The sequence below is a fragment of the Semicossyphus pulcher genome, unplaced genomic scaffold, assembly GCF_022749685.1.
Source record: "Semicossyphus pulcher isolate SPU_LCO1_2020_fin unplaced genomic scaffold, fSemPul1.0.p SCAF_15, whole genome shotgun sequence".
Classification (NCBI taxonomy): domain Eukaryota; kingdom Metazoa; phylum Chordata; class Actinopteri; order Labriformes; family Labridae; genus Semicossyphus; species Semicossyphus pulcher.
This window is the reverse complement of record NW_027211659.1, coordinates 20,131,068-20,156,906: the sequence shown is the minus strand read 5'-3', so window position 1 is coordinate 20,156,906 and position 25,839 is coordinate 20,131,068. Positions and strand designations below refer to the sequence as shown.

The 25,839-nt window shown below is 39.6% G+C and overlaps 1 protein-coding gene across 1 annotated transcript in view; it reads left to right on the top strand.

Annotated features, from left to right (window-relative positions):
* lrp1bb (low density lipoprotein receptor-related protein 1Bb) overlaps positions 1-25,839 on the top strand; it is a 274,477-nt gene that overhangs the window by 235,892 nt on the left and 12,746 nt on the right. The window contains exons 67-83 of the mRNA XM_069662704.1: positions 1,042-1,158; positions 2,308-2,414; positions 3,943-4,075; positions 4,441-4,547; positions 4,769-4,901; positions 5,365-5,487; positions 5,666-5,788; positions 7,124-7,264; positions 7,548-7,682; positions 8,548-8,667; positions 8,836-9,077; positions 9,369-9,592; positions 16,543-16,649; positions 19,219-19,335; positions 19,530-19,703; positions 21,471-21,596; positions 21,941-22,105. Coding sequence (XP_069518805.1) covers positions 1,042-1,158; positions 2,308-2,414; positions 3,943-4,075; positions 4,441-4,547; positions 4,769-4,901; positions 5,365-5,487; positions 5,666-5,788; positions 7,124-7,264; positions 7,548-7,682; positions 8,548-8,667; positions 8,836-9,077; positions 9,369-9,592; positions 16,543-16,649; positions 19,219-19,335; positions 19,530-19,703; positions 21,471-21,596; positions 21,941-22,105 — 2,394 coding nt within the window. The remainder of the gene's footprint in view (positions 1-1,041; positions 1,159-2,307; positions 2,415-3,942; positions 4,076-4,440; positions 4,548-4,768; positions 4,902-5,364; positions 5,488-5,665; positions 5,789-7,123; positions 7,265-7,547; positions 7,683-8,547; positions 8,668-8,835; positions 9,078-9,368; positions 9,593-16,542; positions 16,650-19,218; positions 19,336-19,529; positions 19,704-21,470; positions 21,597-21,940; positions 22,106-25,839) is intronic.

Sequence of the window (25,839 nt, the reverse complement as noted above, 5' to 3'; positions counted from 1 at the left end):
CTCTTGCCTAACTGATAACAACATTACCTTAGCCATTATCCCTGATGATGTCTGCACTGAAATGACTTTTTAAAAGGAAGCTCTCAGTTTGACTTTGAAAACCCAATCTGAGGAAGGATTGCTGGAGCAGATATCAAAGCATCTGTTCGTTTTGAAACCAATGCAGATATTTTGGATGATTGTAACTCTAATGTTTAACACTGAAATGCCCAATTTAATTTCTAGACTGCGATACCTCAGGTCCTCCATATTTTGTTTCCACAACAACTGCAAGCCACTGTTGAGACACACACACACACACACACACACACACACACACACAAACGCACAAGAGACATTTGTGGGAGACATTTACTTACTTACTTACGTACTTTAATTTTGTGTTTCCAATCCTTCTGAACAAGACGATTAGAGCTTTTTTCTAGAATAAAAAGATATACTCTTGTTTTTTTTTTCTCATTTTTTCCTCTCTTTGATATTTTGTATTTATGTGTTGTTGTTTTTTAGCTTTTGTCTTTACAATATGAGATTTATGTTACTGAATATGAATTCAATCAAATAAACAACAAAGAAAGATAGATCTGATATCTGAGGTCTTTGCCAGTTACTGAGCTGTTGTCACTGTCTGAAAGAGATGGCATTTAAAATAGCAATAGCTGTCATATCGACACCTGATACTTGTTAGCACTGATAGGACACTGGCACAGTTTTTCTTCAGTATATAACAAGCCAAAATCCAGTTCTTCAGCATTTGTTGTGTTCTGAAATTCTCTCGGATGTTTTCTTGAAGAAAGTTCAATTTCGGCAACTTCCTGTCACAAATTCTGTAGAGGATGATTGGAAGCTCAGTCAGGTATTTCATCTTACGGTGTGTTAGCCTCTGGTGTGCATACTGTGTTTTGAACTCAGTGTCAGAGATGCTCAGGGAAACCCTGAGGAAATGATGATTACACGTAGAAAATATGATAGCAAGCACACTATTAATATTCATGCTCTTTGAAGCCATTTTCATCTTGCTGTTTGTTTGCTCCTGATGAAAAGATGAAAAGACCTGCGGACCTCATGAATTCCGCTGCGAGAATAACAACTGCATCCCGGACCACTGGAGGTGTGACAGCCAGAATGACTGTGGAGACAACTCAGACGAGGAGAACTGCAGTGAGTACCTGACTCCTTCAATTTCTGGCAGCTCTGTTTGTTCATTTTTATACATTGTTGACGTCTACCCACACTTAAGAAGAAAACAATTTGATATCTCTGAAGACCCCTGAGTGCCCCTCCCCCATAACCACCCAAAAGCCTCTATCTCTCTCACACACACACACACACACACACACACACACACACACACACACACACTTGTTTCAGTGAACCCTGGATAATGTTTCTGAAAATATAGTCACTCATGCTGAACTTATTCAAAGCATACCTTTAGTGTCTGTGCTGTTTCTCTGAGACATCTGAGTTCTTCTCTTATCCCTGTTGTGTAAATTACCAATCTTGTATCCTCTTTTATTTTGGCATATTCATCCTCACTTTTAAAAGAAAACTTTTATTTACTGTTTAAATGACTATGGTGACCCACCTTGTGTGCTTTCAAGTCCTTGCATGTGTGCGTGTGTGTGAGAGAGAGAGAGAGAGAGAGAGAAAGAGAGAATGAGAGGGGAACTATTTTCCAGTACATCATATGAGTTTGTGCATGCCTTCTGTGTGTTTTTGCTGAGTATGCATCATTTATGTGATTTATTAGGTGCTTATTCCCCGTACCTATTAATGTCACTTAAAATGCAAATAAAAGCCTGTCAAGTGTTCGCTGGCAAAGAATTAAGCAGGTGGACCAGCAGACAGGGGAGAAGCTGCAAATCAGATTTTGCTGCAATGGCTGCTGGGAGCCTTTGTTGCAGCACAACTCATAACACACACCCGTGTTAGCTAACAGTCCATGATAACAAGCAGAGGGCCCGCACAGTGGATCTGATGCAGCTGTTTAGCTTCGCCCTAATATTTTCCCCAGGGACAGCCTTGCGCTAAATGGCACATACAAGTTGTTTTTTTTGCTTCAGAGAGTATGTTGCAACCTCCTTTGTGAGAGCAGCAATGAATGTATTTACATCTTGATCAGCTTTGCCAGTTTCTACACTTCTAATACAAAATGACTCTCATTAGCTAAAACGATAGCAATGCATTAGCATGTTATTATAAACACAGGACATTAGGCCAATAACTGCATCAGTTTGTTTTTGTTTTATGCTGGGAAAATAACAGGTTGGAAAAATTGTAAATCCTTTGTGCTTTATTTTAACTTAGAGCCAGTAACCTGTAACCACAAGGACTTTGCCTGTGCTAACGGAGACTGCATCTCCTCCCGATTCCGTTGTGATGGAGACTATGACTGCTTGGATAATTCAGATGAGGTCAGTGTTTCAGACATGTGTTCTACTTACTTAAAAATAAAGAGGGATGTTAAACCACATAACTGCTTCTAATGAGGTACAGATGTCAGCAAGATACGAATTAAGAATAAAATAAAGCATGCTTCAAAAGAAGAACCCTTTTAAATAACCATTGACATATCAGACATTTTGCCTTATATCACCTTTTGTCAATATGAACAAAAATCATCCCAAAGCTCTTTTTAAATTAGCATCTGCTTATCAATCTGTAATGTCATTAAGAGGTCTGTTTAGGCTAATTTACAAATGACAGTTAAAGATACAATAGCAAATATTTCAGTTTCAATGCTCTTGAGCGCCACCCACTGGCAATATTTCTAATTATAGAAGCGCACTTCCTCTTTTTAACGAGACGTCTAAGGCTGGCTCCCTTTGTCATGGTTTTAACTTTTGATTTTCCTCGCTTTTGTTTGTAGACTGTTTGACAATATCTGAACGTCAAATTTGTTTCTTTTTGTCTTTGGATTTTCACTTGTTTTTGAAGTTGTATCTGTAGTCATCGATCTTACAGAAACCAGAAGTGCAGCCACTTAGCTCATCACTAACTGGGCGCCGCTTGTGATTTTTTCCGTGAATGTCGCCACAGATACCCAGTCCATAATAATATTATATATCTATCGGTGATAGATTGTGACTTAAAATACATTTATTTATATGAAAAAGTTTGAGATTATACCTTTAATTTACTCTAAATGCAATATTATGAACACAATACAAAGGACATACACTTGCAAACGACAGTGTTTGCAGACTTAATCACAGTATATACTTTGTATACTGTAAATTAGTCTGTAATTGATCTACTCAGAATGTGTGTTGGTGTCTGAGCTTGCTGCCAAAGCACTGAAAGAGAAAAAGAAAGTGGATGGGTATGTTGCCACTTGCAAAGAAAATAATCCCATTCTAGGCATAATTTATTGTGTAGAGCCAAATCCCCTCTATGTGGTTGCTACATTCCAAAACAATGCTGGTCAGAAAATATGAGCTATTGTACCTTCAGGTACATTATTGCTTGCTTCTGAAAATTCAAATTCCCCCTTTCTTTCAGCAAAACAAAGAGAGCTTGTTTTGTTTATAAATATGCATGAACATCTTAATTTATTAAGCCTCCAATTGCAATTGTAATTTTACACTCTTCCAATATGTGAAGAAAAATGTGCCTTTATCTAACATTGCATGGATTAAAGAGATTTCTGCAGGATCCGTACAAATAAAGCCCCATCAGTGGTAATGATGCAGTGCAATGCATAATTCAAGGACAAAGGCTTGTTATTATGATGCTTTATTCTTGTTAATTTATTGCTTTGTTCAACATTGACACAGCAATTTTTCAATATAATCTTTCTCCATACAAATAAGTGCAACCCTATTTAACCCGTTAATATGTGGCTCACCAGTGCCAGCTTTTTGGGTCACAGCAACAAACAGTTTTTGGAAAAAAAGTTGAATCTATCCACTTCTGTTCTGTTTATACTTTATTCGTTTGCAGAAAGGCTGCGAGGAACGCTGTGCAGAAGACCAGTTTCGGTGTCACAACAACCTCTGCATCTCGCTGAAGTGGCTGTGTGACGGTCAAGAAGACTGCAAGATGGGGGAAGATGAGAAAAACTGCCAGGGAACAGGTCTACAACTAATGGAATCTAGTTTGTTAAAACATCACACAAAATACTGCTTAATTGTCATTTTGAGAACCAGGTAGTGATAAAAATGTATTAATTTATTAATTATTGCAAGGGCATAAAGCTATTATGTTTTTAACCTGGCTTAAACTCATAGGAATTCGTTTAAGTTATATTGAGTGCAATGAGACACTTTACTCAGCAGCAGGTAGTACACACTATAAGCTATTTTACCTGTAGAAAAATCCAATCAAATACTGTATATTTTAGAGGCAATTAAGTCCAAATAGAAACTGAAAAGGTCTCACCTGCATGATTTCTAGTCGAGAAAAGGCGTGTTGTTGACTTATATTTTTTGCTCTCTCCAGTGATCCCTTCATGTTCTGTGAATGAGTATGTGTGTGCCAGTGGAGGGTGTGTGTCAGCCAGCCTGCGGTGTGATGGACATGACAACTGCCTAGATGGCTCAGATGAGGTCAGTGCAGCTTCATGTGATTCAAAAAGATCAACCGAAGAATAATTTGTCTTTTGAGAAGGCAGCTTAACAGTACTTTAATGGTGAGGGGCTGCTTGTCCCATCATAGATCAACCCTTGTGAAGACATGAATCATTCAGTGTTTTGGTTTCCTCTGATTGCTGCTGACAACATCACTAGCGGGACAATTTTGATGATTTAAAATGTTTCTTTGCTGACAGATTGGCTGTGTGAAGGAATGCAGAGAAGATGAGTTCCTCTGTCTAAATCGTGCCCACTGTATCCCTCGGCGCTGGCGCTGCGACGACGTGCTGGACTGCATGGACCACAGTGATGAGGAAAACTGCAGCCAGGGTAGGGATCAGTGTGACCTAATATGTGTGTTAACATTGCAGGATATTTGTGGTTTTGCTCCTTAAGGTGAAAAAAAAAAATCTCATATGCTAGCTAAAATCTTTAAAGTGGCTTCAAAATATACTGCTGGAATTCTCTTAAGCCATATTTAACTTCATTATCACCTTGTAAAAGTGAATAAATCGTTTTAAACCTCCGATGCAAAGGGGAGAGAACAACAGAGAATAATATATTTCAGGTAAGTTGGAAGAACATGGGGTAGAGGTTGGAATTGAAGATTAGATTTATGACAAAAATAGATTAAGGCAAAATGATTCAGGGCTGTCTGGATCATTTTTTGAAATTATCTAGTATTATAATTTTCTCAAAAGAGTTTCTGAGTCATATCCTCTACTACCTTGAATGCACTTTTCTACCTGACTTGAGAGTTGAAAGTAATGACCACTTTTCTGTGTATTTGCAGGTGCTTTCTTCTGCCGAGCTGATGAATTCATTTGCAATAATACTTTATGCAAACTCCACACATGGGTGTGTGACGGAAAGGATGACTGTGGAGATAACTCAGATGAAGATACAGACATGTGTGGTAGGTTGAAATTGTCAATAACAAGGCTCTCCTTTGAACATTTTATGCATGTTTTATAAAGCACTGCTCTACTATTTTCCAACTGCAACTATTTTATTGTCTTTTCATACAAGATTTAAACCAGTGTGTTTTTTTTTTAAACGTACTCATTAGCTTTTTCGTTTCCTATCATTTCTAGCAAAACTTCCCTGCCCTCCTACAAGGCCATTCCGTTGCAGGAATGATCACGTGTGTCTGCGTGCTGATCAAGTATGCAACAAAGTGGACGATTGTGGTGACAACTCAGATGAAGAAGAGTGTGGTGAGAAAATTATTCCATAGTACTGATCTTTTGTTTAATTTGCACAAAGCAAATGTTTATATGAAAGTGCATTGAAAATGATGGGCTATTTATTAATGAGAGTGCTCAATCATTATCCCCTGATGCTCTTGTCACCATCAGGGTGCAGAAATTGTTTCATTTGATAGATAAGCTTTAAACACTAATTTTGGCTGCTTCAGAATTCCATAACCATCCATAACCTCTGTTTGTAGACTTTTTGATAAAGAGAAAATCACAAAACTGAATAGCGAATTCTGCCCTTTACAAGTATGTAGCATTATATTTGACTTATTACTTACTCCTCGTCATGTTTTGCTTGTCTGTGAGTTGAACTTTCAAATGAAAGAGGGATTATTCCAACTCACACAATTTTAACTTATAACTATAATTATAAAACTTGAATATAAATGTAGTCTTTATTTTGAAGAAACATTGCTTTCTTTTTTTATTTGTAGATTCACGAGTTGAAAATGGCTTTTTAAAATCTCTGAAATGCCTAAAGCTAACGGCCCTTTAACTGTGTCCTGATACATTACCTCAGTACAAGCCTCCTGCAAACGACCGCACAGAGCAGACTGGAAAGGAAGGGACAAATCACTTCTCCCATCTTTCACTCTTTCTTTCCCTTTGTCATCCATTCATCTTCCTCTCTGGGTCCATTGGTACATCCATTCATCTCTTACCTCAGTCCATTACCTTTCACCATTGTATGCGTCTTTCCGTCATCCATCCTTTCAAACTCACCTCAATCCCATCATTCCCTCCATCCACCTCTTCCACCTCTCTATCACTCAGTGGTGCCCTTTCCCTTCCTTCTCTCTGTTGTGCTTTGGATAGATGTCAAACTTATTTTGCTTAGAGCTGAGGAGGACAACTGTACTGCTGGCCCTTCAAGTAAAGTAAATCAAGGGCCCAAAACAAAATATGCTACATTACTCAAAACTCAACTTTATAGACTAGATTTTATCAAGTTGCTGCCACTGTAAATGTTTACATCCTTTTTTTTCTAAATGGCTAAAGATTGACTGTTGATTGTACATCGATTGTCAGAGCTGAAACATACCCCGTTTTAAGGAATGAACCAAAGTAATCTTGTGCATTTGAACATTACATTAACTTGCAGTGAAGTAAAAGTGAAAGTGATACGATGGGTAATAGCTCTGTTTGTATTGGTTTATATTCCTGAATTTTGATCTTCTACTCCAATATCTATTGAAAACTAAATGGAGCATATTCAGACATTCATATTTGCTCTAGCATGATTGTGGTTATGAGCTGTTGTCCTTTTGACTGACGCTGTGTGCACTAAAGCAGAGGTGGTGGCTGGAAGACCTCGGCCTTGTGGAAAGACAGAGTTCACCTGCAGTAACCGACGCTGCATCCCAATCCAGCTGCAGTGTGACCTCTATAGCGACTGCGGCGATGGCGGCTCTGATGAACAAGACTGCAAAGCCTGTAAGTGCAGCTGACTTAAGGAAACAGATCAAAGAAGCTTTCAGAAGAGATGAGAAGTACAGAATGTCACCATGATGTTATCAGGATGCGCAGCAATCTCTTCATTTTAAATGTGATGTTTTGTTATTTATGGTAATATATGTATGCCCATGTTTGAAAAGTGTCTTGTAGTATTTGAAAGATGGTGATGCCCTCTTGGCTTTTGCACATCAAAAGAAAAACACAGCAGGTGTTTAAGATGCAGAAGACTGAAATGTAATCAAAGTCTTGTGTTTATTTGTAGTTTCAAGCGGAGATGTATGCGAAAAGAAAACAAATCCATGTGGAGAGGATGCTATCTGCAACCAGACAAATGCTAATGCTATATGCCAGTGCAAACCTGGCTTTAAAAGGAACCAAAAGACAGGCCTATGTGAAGGTAATGTATAATACGTTTTATTCTTGTTCTAGTTTTATATTTTTTGGATATTGCAAGCGTAAAGTGCACTGCGATCACTAGTTAAGTCACTACAAAATTTACACTGGACTTGTGCATTTACTATTCAATTTTCTTCAATGATCAGCCACGGTCAGGAAAAAAATATATTCTTAGTCCAAAATACAGTCAGGAATCACATATAAAATGATCATTTTTATAACAAGAAAAAAAATAGAATTTTTAACACATTAAGATGCAAAATGCATCTGCTGAGAACAGACAAGCCTTTGCTCTGCCATGGAAATGGTTTGAATAGACACAAATAATGTGGCTATTTTCAGTTGTGTCAAGTCAAGTCTGTCAAAACCTCTTTCTCTCACAATAATAAACTGGCATTCTTCCCCATTATGTGAAGATCCTCCTGACAGGACTCAGAGACTGACAGTCCCCATCGTATTATGCCGATCTCTAAAATAACAACGTTTTTGGATAAGCAACAACAGAACTTTTGTGGTTACATTATGTAATCAATTTGATCAGAGGTGATGTGAAATAAAGTCATAAAATAAAATACTAGTAACAGAATAAAAACATAATTTATTTATCATTTACTTACTTTACTTAAATACTATTAAAATGGTCAAGGAGGAAATTGAAATAAGGTTCATAGTTTGTTTTTCTTGTTTATCCATATAGTGTCCTGTACAAAGTGTCCTGAACTGTTGGGATGTAGTTTTTATTTATTACCCATCACCTCTGAATGTTTGTCAATTGTTTCTTCTATAATGAAACATATTATTAGATACTTCTAAAATAACCTGTCCCTAAATACATACCTATACCTATTTCCTTCTTTTTTTTCCAGAGATAAATGAATGCCTGCAGTTTGACACATGTCCGCATTACTGCACAAACACTAAAGGATCTTTTAAGTGCACATGTGACCGAAACTATAAGGAGATCAATGGCAACTGCATAGCAAAAGGTAACATCTTTTAGTATACTCTGCATACATGTCTTGTGGCACTGTAAGATGAATACAATGTTAATCCCTTGTGACATAAACTGTGATTAAACTGTTGTCTAATATCCAAAATAGAGTTGTACTAATTTTCATGTTCTCTCTTTTACATATTTATAACTCAATGGGCAGGGCCAGAAGATAGAGTGCTCTACATTGCTAATGACACTGAAATCCGAAGCTTTGTGTATCCATTTAACCAGAGCCAAGGACACAAACTGCTCACTCACATTGAGGACAATGCTCGTATCATTGGGATGGATGCTCTGTTTCACCACCAAAAGTTTATCTGGGCTACCCAGTTTAACCCTGGTGGAATTTTTTACAAAGAAACTCTAGAGAGAAGTCAAAGTAAAACAAATGTCAGAAACATTGTAAGTATATCTAACCTGAGACTGTTTACTCTGACATTAAATATATTTTTCATGCAAATCAGTGGTTGGGAAAATATAAGTCATATGAGTGAAAAAAACTTGTTTTGTTAATTAATATAACAGTTGTCATTAGACAAAAGAATTACTCATTGAGGTGATAAAAATGTTTAATTTACATGAATCAAGCAGCTTTAATCACTTTCTCCTTACTTTGTACTTTATTGAGACAAAGTGATTGTTTAAACAAATGTTAAATAGAGAACCTGACTTTGTGGATATTTTTGGTTGCAGTGCTCAGACTTCCGTCGACCCAGAGATATTTCTGCTGACTGGATCACAGGCAACATTTATTGGACTGATCACTCTCGGATGCACTGGTTTAGCTATTACACAGCCCACTGGACGAAATTACGATATTCCATAAATGTGGGGCAACTTAAGGCACCGAATTGTACCCGCTTGATTACAGACATTGCAGGAGAGCCATACGCCATAGCTGTTAACCCAGCCAGAGGGTAAGTCATGCACAAACTTAGTTTTAATGCCATTTCTCAGAACACATTCTCTTTAAGGCTGACCCAAACTAAAATATTTTTAAATTTAAACAGATGTTAAAAATGAAAGAGACCACACATGATGACAAAAAATGATGGATTTAATAGTTTTGTTCCAATAGTGGATGGAGAGCAATAAAATGGCCAAAAGAGCATGCCACACACTAACATTCCATTTACGAACTGCTGCGGTTGTCCTTCCTCAGTCAGCTTGCATCCTAATTGGCTATCGTTTCGTTCTACATGACAATCCACAGAGTGCTGACCTCAGGGGAAGTAAAATCACTCTTAATATACCTCACACCACAGGAAAATCTGGCAAGATAATCTTTAGAACCATCATAAAAAACAAGACTTCTCTCACTTCTATCAAAAGGGGGGAATCAGGCCCGAATTATTAGATTGTCATGTAGCATGTACCCCGAGTTAGACAGGTGTAGTATATCAGAAAAATTCTGATTGAAACATTCATTTTTTTCATACATCATGGAAATTATTAAAAAGGATACTAACAATCCTCAAACACTCTAGCACCAAATCCTATTAACAGTTAGGCATATGCCTTGTTGTCATTTCACTAAGGTGTTCTATTTCATTCTTACTGACCGCCAGAGGCAGTGCTTAACACTGGATGTTATCCATCTCACGCATGCGCAGGTCAAGTATTTCATATCAACGAAGTCACATTAGACCTGAGTTGACGTAGGGCAGCCCGGCCCACGTCATCATCAAAGATGTCCCATGTATCTTCTCGCCGGTAATCCGCGAATGCAGGTCGAAACTATAAGCTTGAAATAAACTCTTCGGTGACTCTTCGCTGGTAGCCCTGTAACCACATGGTTGGAGCTACGGTTTCGTCCTCCAAGGGCTGCGTTGAGAATACTACGGCTAAACTTAACTTTGCGGGAAGCATAACATTTCGGGTAGGCAAACGAAGGTGTCTTCGCCGGCTCCGAAGCTCGGCTGGAAGGGTAAGTATTCTCCTTTTGTAAGCTTTAAAGTAACATAACGTTAATATTCTTTCAGTAGGGGCCTGTTTTCGGGTTTCCTCTAAACAGTCGCTGAGCTGAGTGTTTGCGCTTGCAGTGAGCAGCAAAGGATGGCATCAGGATAACACTAGCCCGTGCCAGTTAGTTGTAGTTAATTCACCGCTCCCTGAAGATTGTTTTCATTTGTTAAAGCGTGTATTTTGTTCCTCAATTGTGATTTCAGAGCGGATGCTCCCCAGTGGCATGTTTTTTTTGGTAGTGGGTAAAAAAAAAATTTTATGTTATCACTCCCTGGTGTGGCTTCAGTGCGAGGACGCTCTACACCTAGGAGTGCTCAAAAGAAAAAAAAAAGAAAGCCAAGAAAGTCGACTGTTTGGCAGCCAAAGTTGACACACTAACTTCCGAGTTTGCAGTATTTAAAGATTTGCTCATAATCTTCAGCCTGGCAGTGGGACTTCGGCCCCAGTGCACAGCCCTCAGGCTCCTAACCCACGAGGATGGGATGCGGATGCCCTGTCTACGAGGGCTTCCTGCTGCCAGTTTTGTGAGGACAGACCTGGACTGGGAGAAGGGGAGGCTTCCACCAATGCTTCCAACACCTGTTTCCGGCAGTCTGGAAGTGGGTCTAGGGCGGGCTCGGAGACTGCCCAAACCACAGTTAAGCCAGTTGTCCGCATGGCACTGTTAGCTTAGGGTTGGATGAAGCTCCAGCAGCAAGCACTCCAGCTAGTGCATTATTTCCCAAATCCCTTTCTCACCACACCAGTCACAGCAGGGCCCTGGCTTCCATGCAGAATGCCAGCAGTTACGGACTGGACCGCATGCCAGCCGTGGAGCCATCTATCGGCTCCCTGATTGTGTCACCTGAGGAGGTATTGAGACCTGATGCTCGCTGTCCCAGGCCACAGTGTCGCATTACAGACGACCTTCTAGCAAGGTGCTACGATACGGCAGCACACACTGGTCTTGTTGGGAACTCCCTGTCCCACCTGATATTAGCCATGTCCAATCCACTCTTTCAGTGCCATGCCGGAGGGTCCTCCGCACTCTCCCTGTAGTACCGGGGGAGCTGTTTGGCCCTGCAGCACAGCAGGCCTTGGAGCAGGGAATCCAGGCAAATCAGACTTCGGGGACCTACACCCTTTCCGAGACAGCGGCCTCCATTGGGTTTTGCACCAATCGCCCTCAGCTACCAGCTCATCCAGGTGGCTACCCAAGGGTTCTACTAAGTTTATTTTTTGATTCCCAAAAAAGAGGGTGGGTTTCACCCTATACTGGACTTACAAGGGCTGAACAAATTTCTAAAAGTGTTGCCCTTCCACGTGCTACATACAGCAGATGTGTTCCAAGCCATGACACGCACAGTTGGTTCACATCAATCGATTTAAAGGACGCCTATTTCCACGTCCCCATAGCATCTCATCACAGGCAGTACCTGCTCTTTGCTTTCAAAGGGCAGGCCTATCAGTTCAAGGTGCTCCTATTTGGTCTTTCCCTAGCCCCATGGGTCTTTACGAGGTGCATGCGGGTAGCACTGGCCCCGATGCAAGCCACCGGTATGAGGATCTTCCCTTATTTAGACGATTGGCTGATTTGTGCTCCCACCCAGAAACGGGCAGAGCAGGACACAACAGCCCTTCTATGCCATGTGACACTGTTGGGCCTAACCTTCAATCATGCCAAAAGTTGTCTCACACCCAGCCAAAGGGTAGTGTTTATTGGGATAACCCTAGACTCCTGCCAAATGTTGCCTCCCCAATTCCACGACGGGTAGAGGCCATACAGCAGCTCCTCCTCTGTTTTCGGAGGAACAGGAGGTTTAGGTACAGGCTATTTTTCAGGCTGATGGGTATGCTGACTTCTGTAATGTCAGTAGTGCCACTGGGCCTCCTCAACTTGCGGCTGTTCCAAGTTTGGACCAATGGTCTCTGTCTAGATCCGAGGTTGCGCGGATCCAAGAAGGTCAGAGTGTCCAGTCGATGCCTCCTGACATTGCGGCCATGGAGAGACCGGGCAAAGGTGTCTCATTGGGTTCAATCCCTTCGCGCCGCGAAGTGGTGGTGACCGATGCTTCGCCCTCCGGATGGGGGGCAGTATGGTGGCGCAGAGCAGTAAGGGGACTCTGAAGTGCACAGGAGGCTGCAGAACACATAAATGTGCTCAAGCTCCGTGCTATACATGTGGCACTCCGCAACTTCCTACCAAATTTGCGGGGCAGGCGTGTTCTCATACGGTCCGACAACAAGTCAGCCGTCTACCACGTCAACCCCCAAGGAGGCGCCAGGTCAACACAGACATTACACGTGGCACGGCAACTCCTTGTATGGGCTTTCCCTCACTTATCCAACCTCAGAGCCATGTACCTGCCAGGACCACAGAACGTGGCGGCAGACTTTCTCTCCCGCCAGAAGCCTCCCTCAGGGGAGTGGAGACTCCACCCAGAGGTAGTAGAGGCAATATGGGGCAGATATGGCACAGCAGAGGTGGACTTGTTCGCCTCAGAGTCCTCAACACACTGCCCCCTCTGGTTCTCACTGACGGAGACAACGAGTCCATTGGGACAGGATGCCCTAGCAACCCATGGCCAGATCGCCTCCTTTATGCCTTTCCACCATTTCCATTCTTAGCTGTGACGCCACACAGAGTTCAGCAAGGCCACCACAGACTCCTGTTGGTGGCCCCAAACTGGACAGGGAGACCCTGGTTTCTAGTGATGTACAGGCTTCTGGACGGGGATCCATGGTGCCTGCCCAGGAGGAGAGACCTGCTCTCACAGCTGGGGGGCCAAATCTGGCATCAGGGCCCAGAACGCCTGCAGCTTTGGGTATGGCCCCTGAGGGGCCTGACCAACTCCTAATGGCATGTGATCGGGAGGTAGTCCAAACCATCATGGACTCAAGAGCTCCCTCCACCAGCTCACAAAGAGGTAGCTGAGAGTTCCTCTGTGCCAATGATACTGCGGTTTTTGCACTCTTTGCTAGAGAGAAGGCTCTCTGCTTCTACTTTTAGGGTCTATGTGGCTGCGATTTCGGTCAGGCATAATAGAGTGGATAACCAGACTTTAGGGTCTCACACTCTGCTGACCTGTTTCCTTAAAGGAGCCCAGCGGCGGAACACCCCGCAGGCTGTCAAAGTTCCCTCATGGGACCTGCCTCTGGTGCTGGAGGCCCTTCTTCTACCCCCCTTTGAGCCTCTGGAGCAGGCAGAGCTAAAGTGAATTTCAGTGAGTGAAGCATGTATACGCTGGAACTCGGATGGCACGGGGGTGGCACTTTGGCCTAACCCGTCATTCTTCCCAAAGAGGCTGGCTCCGGCCCACTTTAATCAGGTCACTGAGCTAGCAGCTTATGACCCCTCTTGCCTACAAGATGAGGAAGCTAGTTCAGCAGAATTACTCTGCCCAGTGAGGGCCTTGAGACATTAAATACAGGCAACTGCTGGCTTTCGCCACTCTGATGGCCTGTTTGTCTGCTATGGGGGCCCTAGAAAAGGGCACACCCTGTCCGAACAGAGACTTTCCAGGTGGATTTTTGAGGTAATCAGGGAGGCATACAGGTCAAAAGGACTGCCTCTGCCTCTCAATATCAGTGGCCACTCAACCAGGAGTGTCTACACTTCCTGGGCAGTACTACGGGAGTGCCTCTAAATGAGATTTGTGCTGCGGCCACCTGGGCTTCACTGTGCACCTTTGCCTGTTATTATAGGGTCAATGTCGCTGCTCCCTACGCAGTGGCGGCAGCTGTTTTTCAGGAACCCTCAGGCCGTTCCCGGTAAGGTGGGTACTGATTCCTCGTGACTATGTTGGTAATAGTCATCCAGTGTTAAGCACTACCTCTGGCGGTCAGTAAGAATGAAATAGAATGAGAGTTACGTATGTAACTACGGTTCTATGAATTCTGGATGACCGCCAGAGTTCTCTGTCACTCGGAATCTTGACGAGAAGATTCTGTAGGGACATCTTTGATGATGACGGGGGCTTATGTAGGCAGGGCTGCCCTACGTCATCCCAGGTGACTTTGTTGATTAAATACTAATTAATTGATTAAATACTCGACCTGCGCATGCGCGAGACGGATAACATCCAGTGTTAAGCACTGCCTCTGGCGGTCATCCAGAATTCATAGAATCGTAGTTACATACGTAACTCTCGTTTTACTGGCCAGGCATTGGAATATGAAGCAGCTTCAGAAAGTGCACTCTCTGCCCTTAGGATAGCTTTGAGATGCTAAATCAAAGATTTATAGAGCTATTTATTTGCACTTTTTTGTCAGTGGAGCATTTAACAATGCTTTTTGCTCACAATGTTACTTGGACTATTGTAAATGTAAGCTTATTATTCATTACTCAGCTACAGTGGAAGTAGCTTAATCAGTTTCAGTTTAACGTTAATTTATTTGGAGCAGCTCTATCAAGGTGACTTTCAACAAGAACAAAGCTTTGAAATGCCACATTTAGTTGTGACATGTCACTCATGAAATGAATCTTTTACAAATATTCTCATAAGACATTTCTCCATCTAAGACTTTATTAGTTGGAAAGTAATAATGAAAGAACATTAATATTTACAAGATTTATTAGTTTATGATTTTGGATAAGACTGTTACATTTAAAAAGGTGAAATCTAGGATTAGTATCTTAATTGAAGAAAAAAAAATGTGAATTTTTTGTCCATCAATATTTTAGTTTTAGTTTAGTTAGTTTATATGCCAGGTTTCTGGTCCTTCATAATAAATAAGATATTGTAAATGAGATTGTATTACTGGTGCTGAGTAACTTTATCCTTAGAACTTGAATTACCAGAATAACAAAGCAGTTTGATTAACACTGACAAATACAAAACTGCTTATTCTAAGCTTTTTTTCTTTTTCATGTCTTCACATATTGAAAACAGATGATTATCAAAGGGAATTCAGTATCTTAATGTCAATCTTAACACAGCTCAGCAATCATGTACAGAAGTAGAGAAGAAGACAATCCATTTTCATATGTGGGAAACACACCCCAAGTCATTTGAGCTGTTGTACAACACTGTTACAGATGGTAGTGAACTTGAACATAAGTTTGGCAGAGACATGTATTTGCCTGAGATTTCCTTTCTGTCTTTAAGCAGGCCAATCTTTTCTTTAAGTACAAGCACAGAAATCTCCAGATAACTTACTTTTAGAACAATTTGTTATTTTTCTGTCAATTCCTGTGTATATAGCCTTATTTCAGAATATAGCAGTAGCATTGAATGTTAAATTATAGCACATTTTCCAAAAAAACTGAGAAAATTATGAATATATATCATATTAGTGTCTTAGCAAATTATGTTTTTCAGTGTAGCTTTGGTTTTTAAGATGTAGAGCAGTGTAACCACAGACAGATTTCCACATAATCCCAGCAACTGCTGTTTGTTTGCTGTTTGGATAGTGTTGTGGATATTGGTATTTGCCTTTTATTTTACAGGTTTACAGTTTTAATAATAATTAAAGATATTATTTTTTTTTTTTTATCATAGCTTTATATTTGTCCTGTGTTTTTAACTTTTGTCCCGTGTTCAATGTCATCAAAGATTAGGCATCACTGATGCTTGCCACTTTTTTTCTACATATTGAAACATAAATGTTCAAGATTAAGACAAATGTACTTATTGTTAGCTTAGCTTTACTGATGTTAAATTTTTCTAAACTTAGCCTCATTTTAAGACAATGGTGCTAGCTGTTGCTTAATGTAACAATTGTACCTGTTTTTTATCAGGCCAAACTAGGTTTAAGATACCTGTTTTGTTTTTGTTTTTTGTTTCTTTACCTTTTTACACCTTAATAAATATTGTCAAGTTTCATGTTCTTGATCTATTGGCATATGCAGTCATTCATTTGGGTTTATTAGTACGAAGACATATTCCTATACACACAGTCTATTTCTTTTTATCTGTTGCAGGATGATGTACTGGAGTGTAATAGGTGATCATTCTCATATAGAGGAATCAGCCATGGATGGCTCCTTACGCAGAGTGCTCTTAGAGAAAAATCTCAGGAGACCCACTGGTAGGTATTTCATAAATTATTTACTTTGCTGTATATTTTTTTTACTTTGATATCTTTAAGACCCATCTAATGAAAATCTAGTTTTTAACCTTGCTAACACATCCAGTTGTTGTTTTTTTTATACGTTCCAAGGCATAACAGGAGCGTAATATGCAGTCAACAGTCATGGCTGTGCACCATTGCTTTGTAACTTCAGTGTAGTCTCAAAAGCATGTATTAAGACAGGCATGGTTTCAAACGTTGCATATGTAAGGAACTATCCGTCAACTTGGAACAGATACAGTAAAACGGGGTGTGTCAGAGGAGTGGGTCAAGCCTTGCAACTTCAAGCTTCTCAAAGACCTCACTCAGCTTTTCGTGTGTGAGACCTTCGAAGTCGAACTGAAACGGCATTTTGAGAGTATATAGCTTCCGTAACGTGGCGTATTTCTTGGGACAATCAAGAGCAATCCTGGCAATTTTCTAAATCCCCTCTATGACTAATGAAGATGTATGTGCTTTGTTCCAGATATAACTCACTCTATCATTGTGATGATTAGACTCATCACAAAGATCTACATTTCAATTCTACCACCGCCCCTGTGGCTCAGTGGTACAGTTGGTCGTCTCTCAATCGGAAGGTTGAGGGTTCGATTTCTGACTGCTACAATCACATGTCGAAGTGTCCTTGACCAAGACCCTGACCCCAAATTGCTCCCAAAGGCATATTCATCGGGTGTATGCTTAGATACTGATTGGAGACTGGCACTTAGGCCTTTGCCATCAGTGTGTGAATGAATGTGTGAATGTGACATGTAGTGTAAAAGTGCTTTGAGCGGTCGGAAGAGTAGAAAAGCGCTATAGAAGTGCAGTCCATCCATTTAACATTCTTATTTTTTGTTTAATAGGGAGAAAGAATTACTTTAATACCACATCATAGTATTTTTTTTTTTTTTTTTCACACTGTCCCAGTCAGACTCCCCCAGTGTGGTCTATTTAACATATATATGTTTTTAGATTTTTTTTTGAAAGATATGTATTATATTCTATGTAGAATCGTGTTAAGATTCAAAAAACATTCATCTAAATGTATGTTTTATAGACTGATTTGGGTCCAACAGATTGTTCTTGGACAGGAAGTCAGTGACTTGATTAAAGACTGTGCGCAGATCAACAGATTCAAAAGAACGAATCACCATCTTCAATTTGTAGGCAACACATCTGCAGTTCAGAATCAGAAATACTTTATTTATCCCCGGGGCAAATTTGGGTGTTACAGTTGCTCTGATACAGAGAGAAGCATGAAGAAATATTGGAAATATAAGTAGAAGTAAGAAATATGTGCAGTATATATATATATACGCTAAAGACTCTATGATTACACTTATAGTTACTGAGCTAAAAATAATCACACAATGTTTAGAATGATGAAGTAGTGAGGGTAAAGAGTAAGAAATTATATTCTATTTTAGTAAAAACGAAAAAAAATAAATATACATTTGTTTTGCTACAGATTAATGCTACTTCGTCATAATTACCATTTTGATTTTGAAAACATCAATCTTCCAGTTATAATTTGTTGAACTGTCTTTGAATAATTCTAACCTCTGAATTTAGATATCATCGTCACCATGTAGATTAACTCTGCACATAGAAACAACTCGTATCTCATATATACCATAGCCATACCATAGAACAAATTTGGATATTCAAAGAATGTGTTATTTCATCACCGAAGAGGCGGCAATAAACCAATGTTACTCATTTGATGCATACAAGTCTCTGTAATTCATAACAGGCCAAGGGGTAGACAAAACACTGTAAGATATTGAAATAGCTTACTATAGCTAATACTATTTCTACAAGAGCAGGTTCGAACTTTAAGCTGAAAAAATGCAACAGAAACATGTAACCTGCTTTGTATATTTCATTTAGTGACATTAGACGCATTGGTTGTAGAACTGAATGGATACCCATAGGAACAAGTGTTCTCTAGTATGAAGTATCTTGTGACCCATATAGCCATGGTGAATAAACATGTTTATAATTAGACTGTATATAATATATAGATAGGTGAGTGCAGTAACACTGCACTAATGTACTTGCTTTTAGAGGTTGGGGTGTCATTATGGTAGCAAAAGAGATGATGAAATAACACCAAGGAAATATAAAAGTAAGCAATACTTTTCAGCCACTCGAAATTTCTTGGTGTGTCTACAGGGAGACACTTAGGGCTGATCTAGTTTTGAAGAGCTGCTTTGGCCTCCTTTAATTCAAGGGACCAATGCTCTGCGTTGGTCACAGAAAGAGAAATTCATCATTTGGGGGAAAACGCAAACCTATTTAAACGCCCCAACAAGGTGCACAGCAAGGGGCTTGATCTAATATGCTATATTGACACAAGCAAAACAAATGTTGAATGCAAACAGCCAGAGGGAGATAGAAACAAATGAAACCCATTCTCAACATCGCGTTGATCTGCTACACATATAGCTTTTCTGACCTCAAGGTCTCCTGCGTTGAGGGACTCCATGATGATTCCTTTGTAATTTGTCAGGTAAATAAATGTATTTTCTTCTTCCTCCCACAGGGCTGGCCATTGATTATTTCAACCAACGATTATACTGGGCAGATCCTGAGCTCTCACAGATAGGGAGCATGAGATTGGACGGCTCAGACCCTCTGGTGACAATCAGTGACAGAAACGGTAAAGCAAAGTGGAAATCAAAGCCCAACTTCTTTTAAACACACACTATTCATGCTGCACTTTGGTTTCCCCAACTTTTTATCAAATAATTGCAACAAAAACACTGCCACAGGATACAAACCTTGTTTTCCCACTTTCCCAAGTGTTCTGAGGTTACCTGATGTTATCTCATCTGTTCTCTGATGGATTTACAGGAATTTCACAGCCATACAGAATTGATATATTTGAAGACTACATCTATGGAACGGGACTAAAGCATGAGGTCTTCAAAATTCACAAGTATGGCAAACAACCAGTAGAATTTCTCAATTTGGGGATGGAGAAAGCCACAAATGTTTTGATCTCCCACCGTTACAAACAGCAAGATGGTAAGTTGAGTGTCAAGCATTCATATTACAGTCATATCATTTCTTTTGAGGAGTTACAGAGTGGAAATATAGAGATTTCAAACCCAGGATGGACACTAACAAGATAATGATATCTTTCCAATTGACATTTGTTATTGCTGTCATTTATATCTAGATTAAATTTCTACATTTGGGTGCCAATTTAGTTTGTGGTTGGTTTAAGGTATAATTATGACTCTAGTTAACTTGTTTTTTTTTTTAGTTTTAGCTTATTTTAAGTCTGGCACACATTTATGTATATCGTGAAATATGTGGTGTGATTTAATTTGTGGCTGAGGATTTCAGGTAGGACATAAGGTGAGGACAAGTTGTGCCAGAACAAACCATGACAGATAACTATTGTAAGGCCGAAAACAACAAAAAAGAAGCTCAAAAGAACATCCACTATTTCATATTTTGCACATATGGTATCGTTGAGGTGTATACTAAAGCTGTGTAATTAGTGGAGAACAATTAGTTTACTGTGAAATAGTCTTTGTCATTATGAAATGATAAATAAAAAAGATTAAAATAGTTTATACATAATAATTAATTGTTATATATGCATAATAAATGAAGTAGTAGCTAATTAGTTAAAAAAACGCCTAAACAAACAGCAGATGCTCTTTGAAGATGAGACTGATAAGATTGATTGAAGCCCTCTTTGAGATACTGTTTCAGGTGAGCAGCTTAAAAAAAAACGCATCTGTTTCCTCAGACACAGTCAATCAATACAACCATGTCTCTTCACTCACTTTCCTCTTGTAGTAGACCAGCTTCAGTTATTTGTTACATCTCTGGTGTTAATGGTTATAGAGCATTAGACAGCTCGGTCTCGGTCAGTTTTTTTTTCACTTTAAGGGCAGCTGTTCCATTCCCCAGAGACTCATTAGGCCAGCCGTGTAGTGTGTAGTCTGTGGGTAGAAGATGTGCACAGCCTGCAAAATGCTATGACATGAAGGCTTGATGTCTTCAGCAAAACCCCAACAACCATTTATATTTGTTCAGGGCTTTCACCCTTATGTATTATGTCAGAAATCTGAGCACTGATTATTTTGAGTATACAGTATGCCCCAGTATGTACACTGAAAGCATTAATGGTAATGCTCACAAAATGGGCACATACAAAACAAAAAAAGTTAACGCTGCACCTACCTTAATCACCTTTGAAAATTGCAATTGCAGACAAATTTAATTAATTCATTTATTATTAAAAAAATCACTTTTTGTTTTTTTGGTAAAAAAAAACAGTTTGGACACAGTTATTATCTTTAGTGCTCTGTTAGATACTATTGTGTGCCAGACCTATTTCATAGCTTGCACACTCTGATTATCAGTATTTATTAGTATTTGACCTATCACAACCCATCTTTTTTCAAGTGTTTGTGATTTTGAATGTTTCAGAGTACTTTTCATGAGATGTTTTCATTATTCTGTGTACCCATTGTCGGCGGCAGTGAGAAGAGCACTTCAAAGTGCTGCTAATCAATTAGACAACAGGAACTTCTTAACATGTTCACCAGTCGTTGATTATTCAATCAGGAGATGAGGTTGTGAAGTCATTTATATGCTTTACTCTGGTGCCTCTCTAGGCTTCGAGAAAGTAACACCCTTCAAAATAGAAATTAAAACACTTGAAATAAATAGCTTTACTTGGAGAAAGAACAAACACTTTACACAAACAAAAGGGTCTTTCTCATCTCAGGCCAGACTGATTACCTTCTTGGCTCTTCTTTACTCTCTCCAAAGCCTCAAATCCATGCCTGAGAATGTCCTGTGATTTCATGTGTCTGCTCAACCCAACGGGTGCCCGGTGCACCTGTCCAGAGGGGAAGGTACTGGTCAATGGCACCTGTAGTGACGTCATCATCTCAGGTGGGCCTGCTTTTGCATCTTCACTTGAAATTGCTTTTGGTTGCATAATTAAAAAGCTTTAATATTGAGTGCAGTGTGGCTTAGTTAACAGTCTTTAACAGCATCAGCCACTTGCTTCCTTTGACTTGACTTGAATATAGCATCAAAATGAAATGTGAGCCATCAATAGTTGTACACAGCTGGCACCAACAAACATCCTGGTGCTTTAGTGTTTGTGAAGGTTGAACAAACCTCCTGCATGTAGTTTTTGTTCATGCTCACTCGCTCAAAAAGTCTAGCTCTACAGTTGTTGCTGTCTGCAATACACTACCGCACAGTAAGTGATGGTCTTTGCTGTTGTGAAGGTGAACTGTGCCGTCCCCCCTGTGAGAATGGAGGCCGCTGCTTAGCCAATGAGAAAGGAGACTGGAGGTGCTACTGCTGGCCTGACTTTTCAGGCGAGCGCTGTGAGGTCAACCACTGTACGGACTACTGCCTAAATGGAGGCACCTGCATGGGATCACCCCTGGGTAAGTCTACTTGAAAATATACTGTCAAACAACATCTGCAGTATGAATTTCTCCCTGTAAATCCTGCAGGGCTGCAGAGGTTGAATTGTATTTCACAGATCTTACTGTTTTTGTATTTGATTTATCTCTCTCTGGCACATATCTGTAAATTATTTGTGATATATTCCATCAGTCCAAATTAAATCCAGTATGTGTGAATAGATGGTTCATGGGTTTTGTAATTCTGCTGCAAAGTTCAGACTATGTTCAGCTCTAGGCACACCAAACTTGCTGAAAAAGCCTGTCACTGCCACAAACAGACACTTTCAATTCAGAGTTGCCTGCCCATTTCCTCCTGCACACTGACCCAGAGCATGATGTCATTCATCCACATTTGTCTTCCTTTAAACTTCCACGCCTTTCCCACCTCAACTCAATTTTGCCATGTTTCATCTGCCAGCTGAGCAGTTTTTGTCAGTGATGCTTCTGTCGAATAAGGCTGAAGTATCCACCGTCTATCATGTCAATGTCTTCTTTCATGCTTTCGCGGTTCTGGAACAACCAGTTCCTCCCCACAATTTAGTGAATTCATATGAATATGCTGAGATGCCAGGGGTTGAATTGAATCAGGACTTATAGCCCTATTAAAAATGGTATCATTGATTTACAATCATGTGCATCATCTTCCCATCATAACGATTATCCACAACATCTTCATTTCCATTTGTAAGAAGATAAAAAAAAGATGCTGTGATACAAATGGTGTGATTTGTGTTTCCTCATAAATGTTTTATAATGACAGAGCCTTATTCAAGAAATAAAAATGTGGGCTTTTGAAGTGAATACTTTTGATTAAACTTTTGTTCGTTCAAATAGGGAACAATTTCAGCCTCTATCTGTATTTTTAAAGCATATAAACAAATCTGTTTAATTTTTATTTGGCTTTGGCAAGTATGTCCAACAGGAAGTAAACTGATATTTAATAAATAATATCTTTGTAATATAATCTTTATAAAGATGCCAGGATCATCTCTGCTGCTATTTAAATACAGTGGAATTTGTGTGTCAAACATCAAAATCATGTGATGTGCCTCAGGCAGGGCTCCTTTTGTTCTTCATTCCCTAAGTCCAACATGCTACACTGGATGATTAATTGCATTCCTTTTATGCTGGACAATTGAGAGGAAAAGAAGAGTGTTGTAATATTTGTTGTGCTGCTTGGTTATTTTTTTATACAGAGAGAGGTCTTGCTGCATTTAACACATCTCTTTAAGGCAAACATATATCAGATAAATGATGAGCAAGGGAGCAAATATAGTCGAATGGGCTCCTGAAGTCTACACTTTGGTGATAAAAGGGGACTGAAAGCAACTACACAATCAATTAGAGACTGGAAATGTTCCAGTTGTATCTATAAAAACCCAAGGTGTCTTAAATTTTGCTTCTCTGTCCCCTAACTAAAGTACCTACACTCTAATGGAACAGCTGGCAAAAATACACATATTTAAACCATAGATACTGACAACTGTTCATGTTTTGCAATGTTTTACTAGATTTATTTAAAGCTCAGATCTCTGCTGCAGCGTATTGTACTGTGTAGTTCAGGTAAAATAATCAATTTTAGTTGATTTTGTTTTTTCTCATGCTTTTTAATGTAGTTATACATTTTAAAGATGAAGCTAAACAATGGTGTGAGTTCTAAGTGATGCCCTTAGCACATTAGAAAGGGGTGGAGGTATCGCAACTCCTTTTTCTTTTCACCGATTTGAATCATTCTTTAGGTTTACTTATGTTCAACTGTCTCGTTAAAGTAAAGGATGCTTCTTACATCCCTTTATATTTACAATGATTTAAACTCTAAATCTTGAGAAGAAAGTAAATTGACATTCACAATACCTATAAAACTACAACATATTGTTTTTATTTATTTATTTATTTATTTATTTGCCTTAGTTTGATGGCACATGCTCTACACAGAAGGTGCCTAACAAAAATTGGAGGTTTCTTGTTAAAGGTCTATTGACAGCCACAGAAAAAGTCCATAGCTATAATAAGTGTGCAGGAAGGCAGGATCTCCTCTCCAACTAATCAATTAAGTGTAATTCACCGAGATCAACATGTGCCTTCCATCTGCAATCTTTGATTTGATAAATAGACTTAACAATTCCAAGATGCTGCACAGTTATTGTGTATCCAGTGTGCGTGTCGTAATTAAATATGCAAAACATATCTGGGTTTTAAAACTGACATACAGCAAGAAAAAGCAGGTGCAATGCATGTATTGTATTTACATATACAATACAATGGTAAAGCTGATAATTGTGATGTTTCATTAGCTAGTGTATGATACATACAAATGATGCACCACTGTTAGTTTGGGTTTTAAAGGAATTGAACAAGTTACAATAAGTACAAATAGGTAGTTCTGGGAGCCTGTGAGTTAAAGCCTCACAGTAAAAACACAGAGCTGAGTGGGGGAATTTGCACCAAAGTAGCTAGAGGCATAATGATTGACATTTCAAACCCAGATTATCCCAGCCACGGAGTTGCGTAGTGTGAAATTGTAATTGTTGTATGACCTACGTAGCGGGACATGTATCCATGGCAACTTGGTTAACTACTTTGCAAGCAGGTGCATCAGGGCAGCAACATTTGTTGCTTTTCCTGTACACTGCCAGCCTTGATGCTCCTACCTGTCCATTAAAGAACTGTAAGTGAATTATGATGGGCTTTTTAAAAGGGAATATGAAAAGTAAATTGATATGATTTTCTACCTGCTGATAACATTTTGCTCCTACTCACTATATATGATTCAACAGTGAAGTTGGTCACAGAGTGAAATTTAAATGGAAGGAGAGTTTCTACAGTGCTCATGAATCCAGTCAACAAAGTGGGGCACACTTATATCTGACTAGGGATGTGCACTTTAACCGGTTAACCGTTAACCGACCGTTAAGAATTTTAACCGGTTAATATTACCAGTTTTTTTAATATACATATATATTTGGGAAACACACTATTTGTTGCCGTTTGCTGAGCTGAGCCTGAGAGGGCAGCAAAATGAAACGAGCAGTTAAACAGTGAAAATAACTGAAAAAACAAAGCTTTGTTGCATATCTCAGCTCCTGGGACATCATGGTACCGTCTGAGTGCGTATTCTTTGGTGTGGGTCTCACAGTCAACTGAGTGCGCACCAGACTAACCCCACAGCATGTCTACATGTTGCTATTCCCTCACCAAAACCAGTAGACAAACTGTCTCCTACATAATAAGGACTGGTGTAGGCCTGGCCTTTTTATTTTAAGTTTTCATAGCCAGTTAACATATTGACGAACGAAACGAAACTTAACATTTACGCACGAGGCACAGCAGTGTAACTCAATTATTTAAAACTCCTGACATGCTGTCATCAGGAATCGACAGGATCTTATGTTTAATAAAGTTCTGCGTGCTGACCATCAAAGAAAGGTAGGCTGTAAATGTTTATCTACTTATTGTTGCTGCTGGATGACACGGCTGTATGCTCACGTGCGTACGTAAAATGGACACTGGACAGTGTACTAGTGTCTGTGGGCATGTTTGTCGGTGACACAGGTATTTATGTCTGAGGATAATAATAAATTTACCTCTTTGTTGCGTGTGTGTGTTTCTGCGAGTATTAGGGAGAGCGTGCATCAGAATGAGCGCACATGATGGAGAGCTTGTTGTCAGTCTCTGGCTGTTCTTTCGAAAGAAGACTTTTATCCAATCCAAAA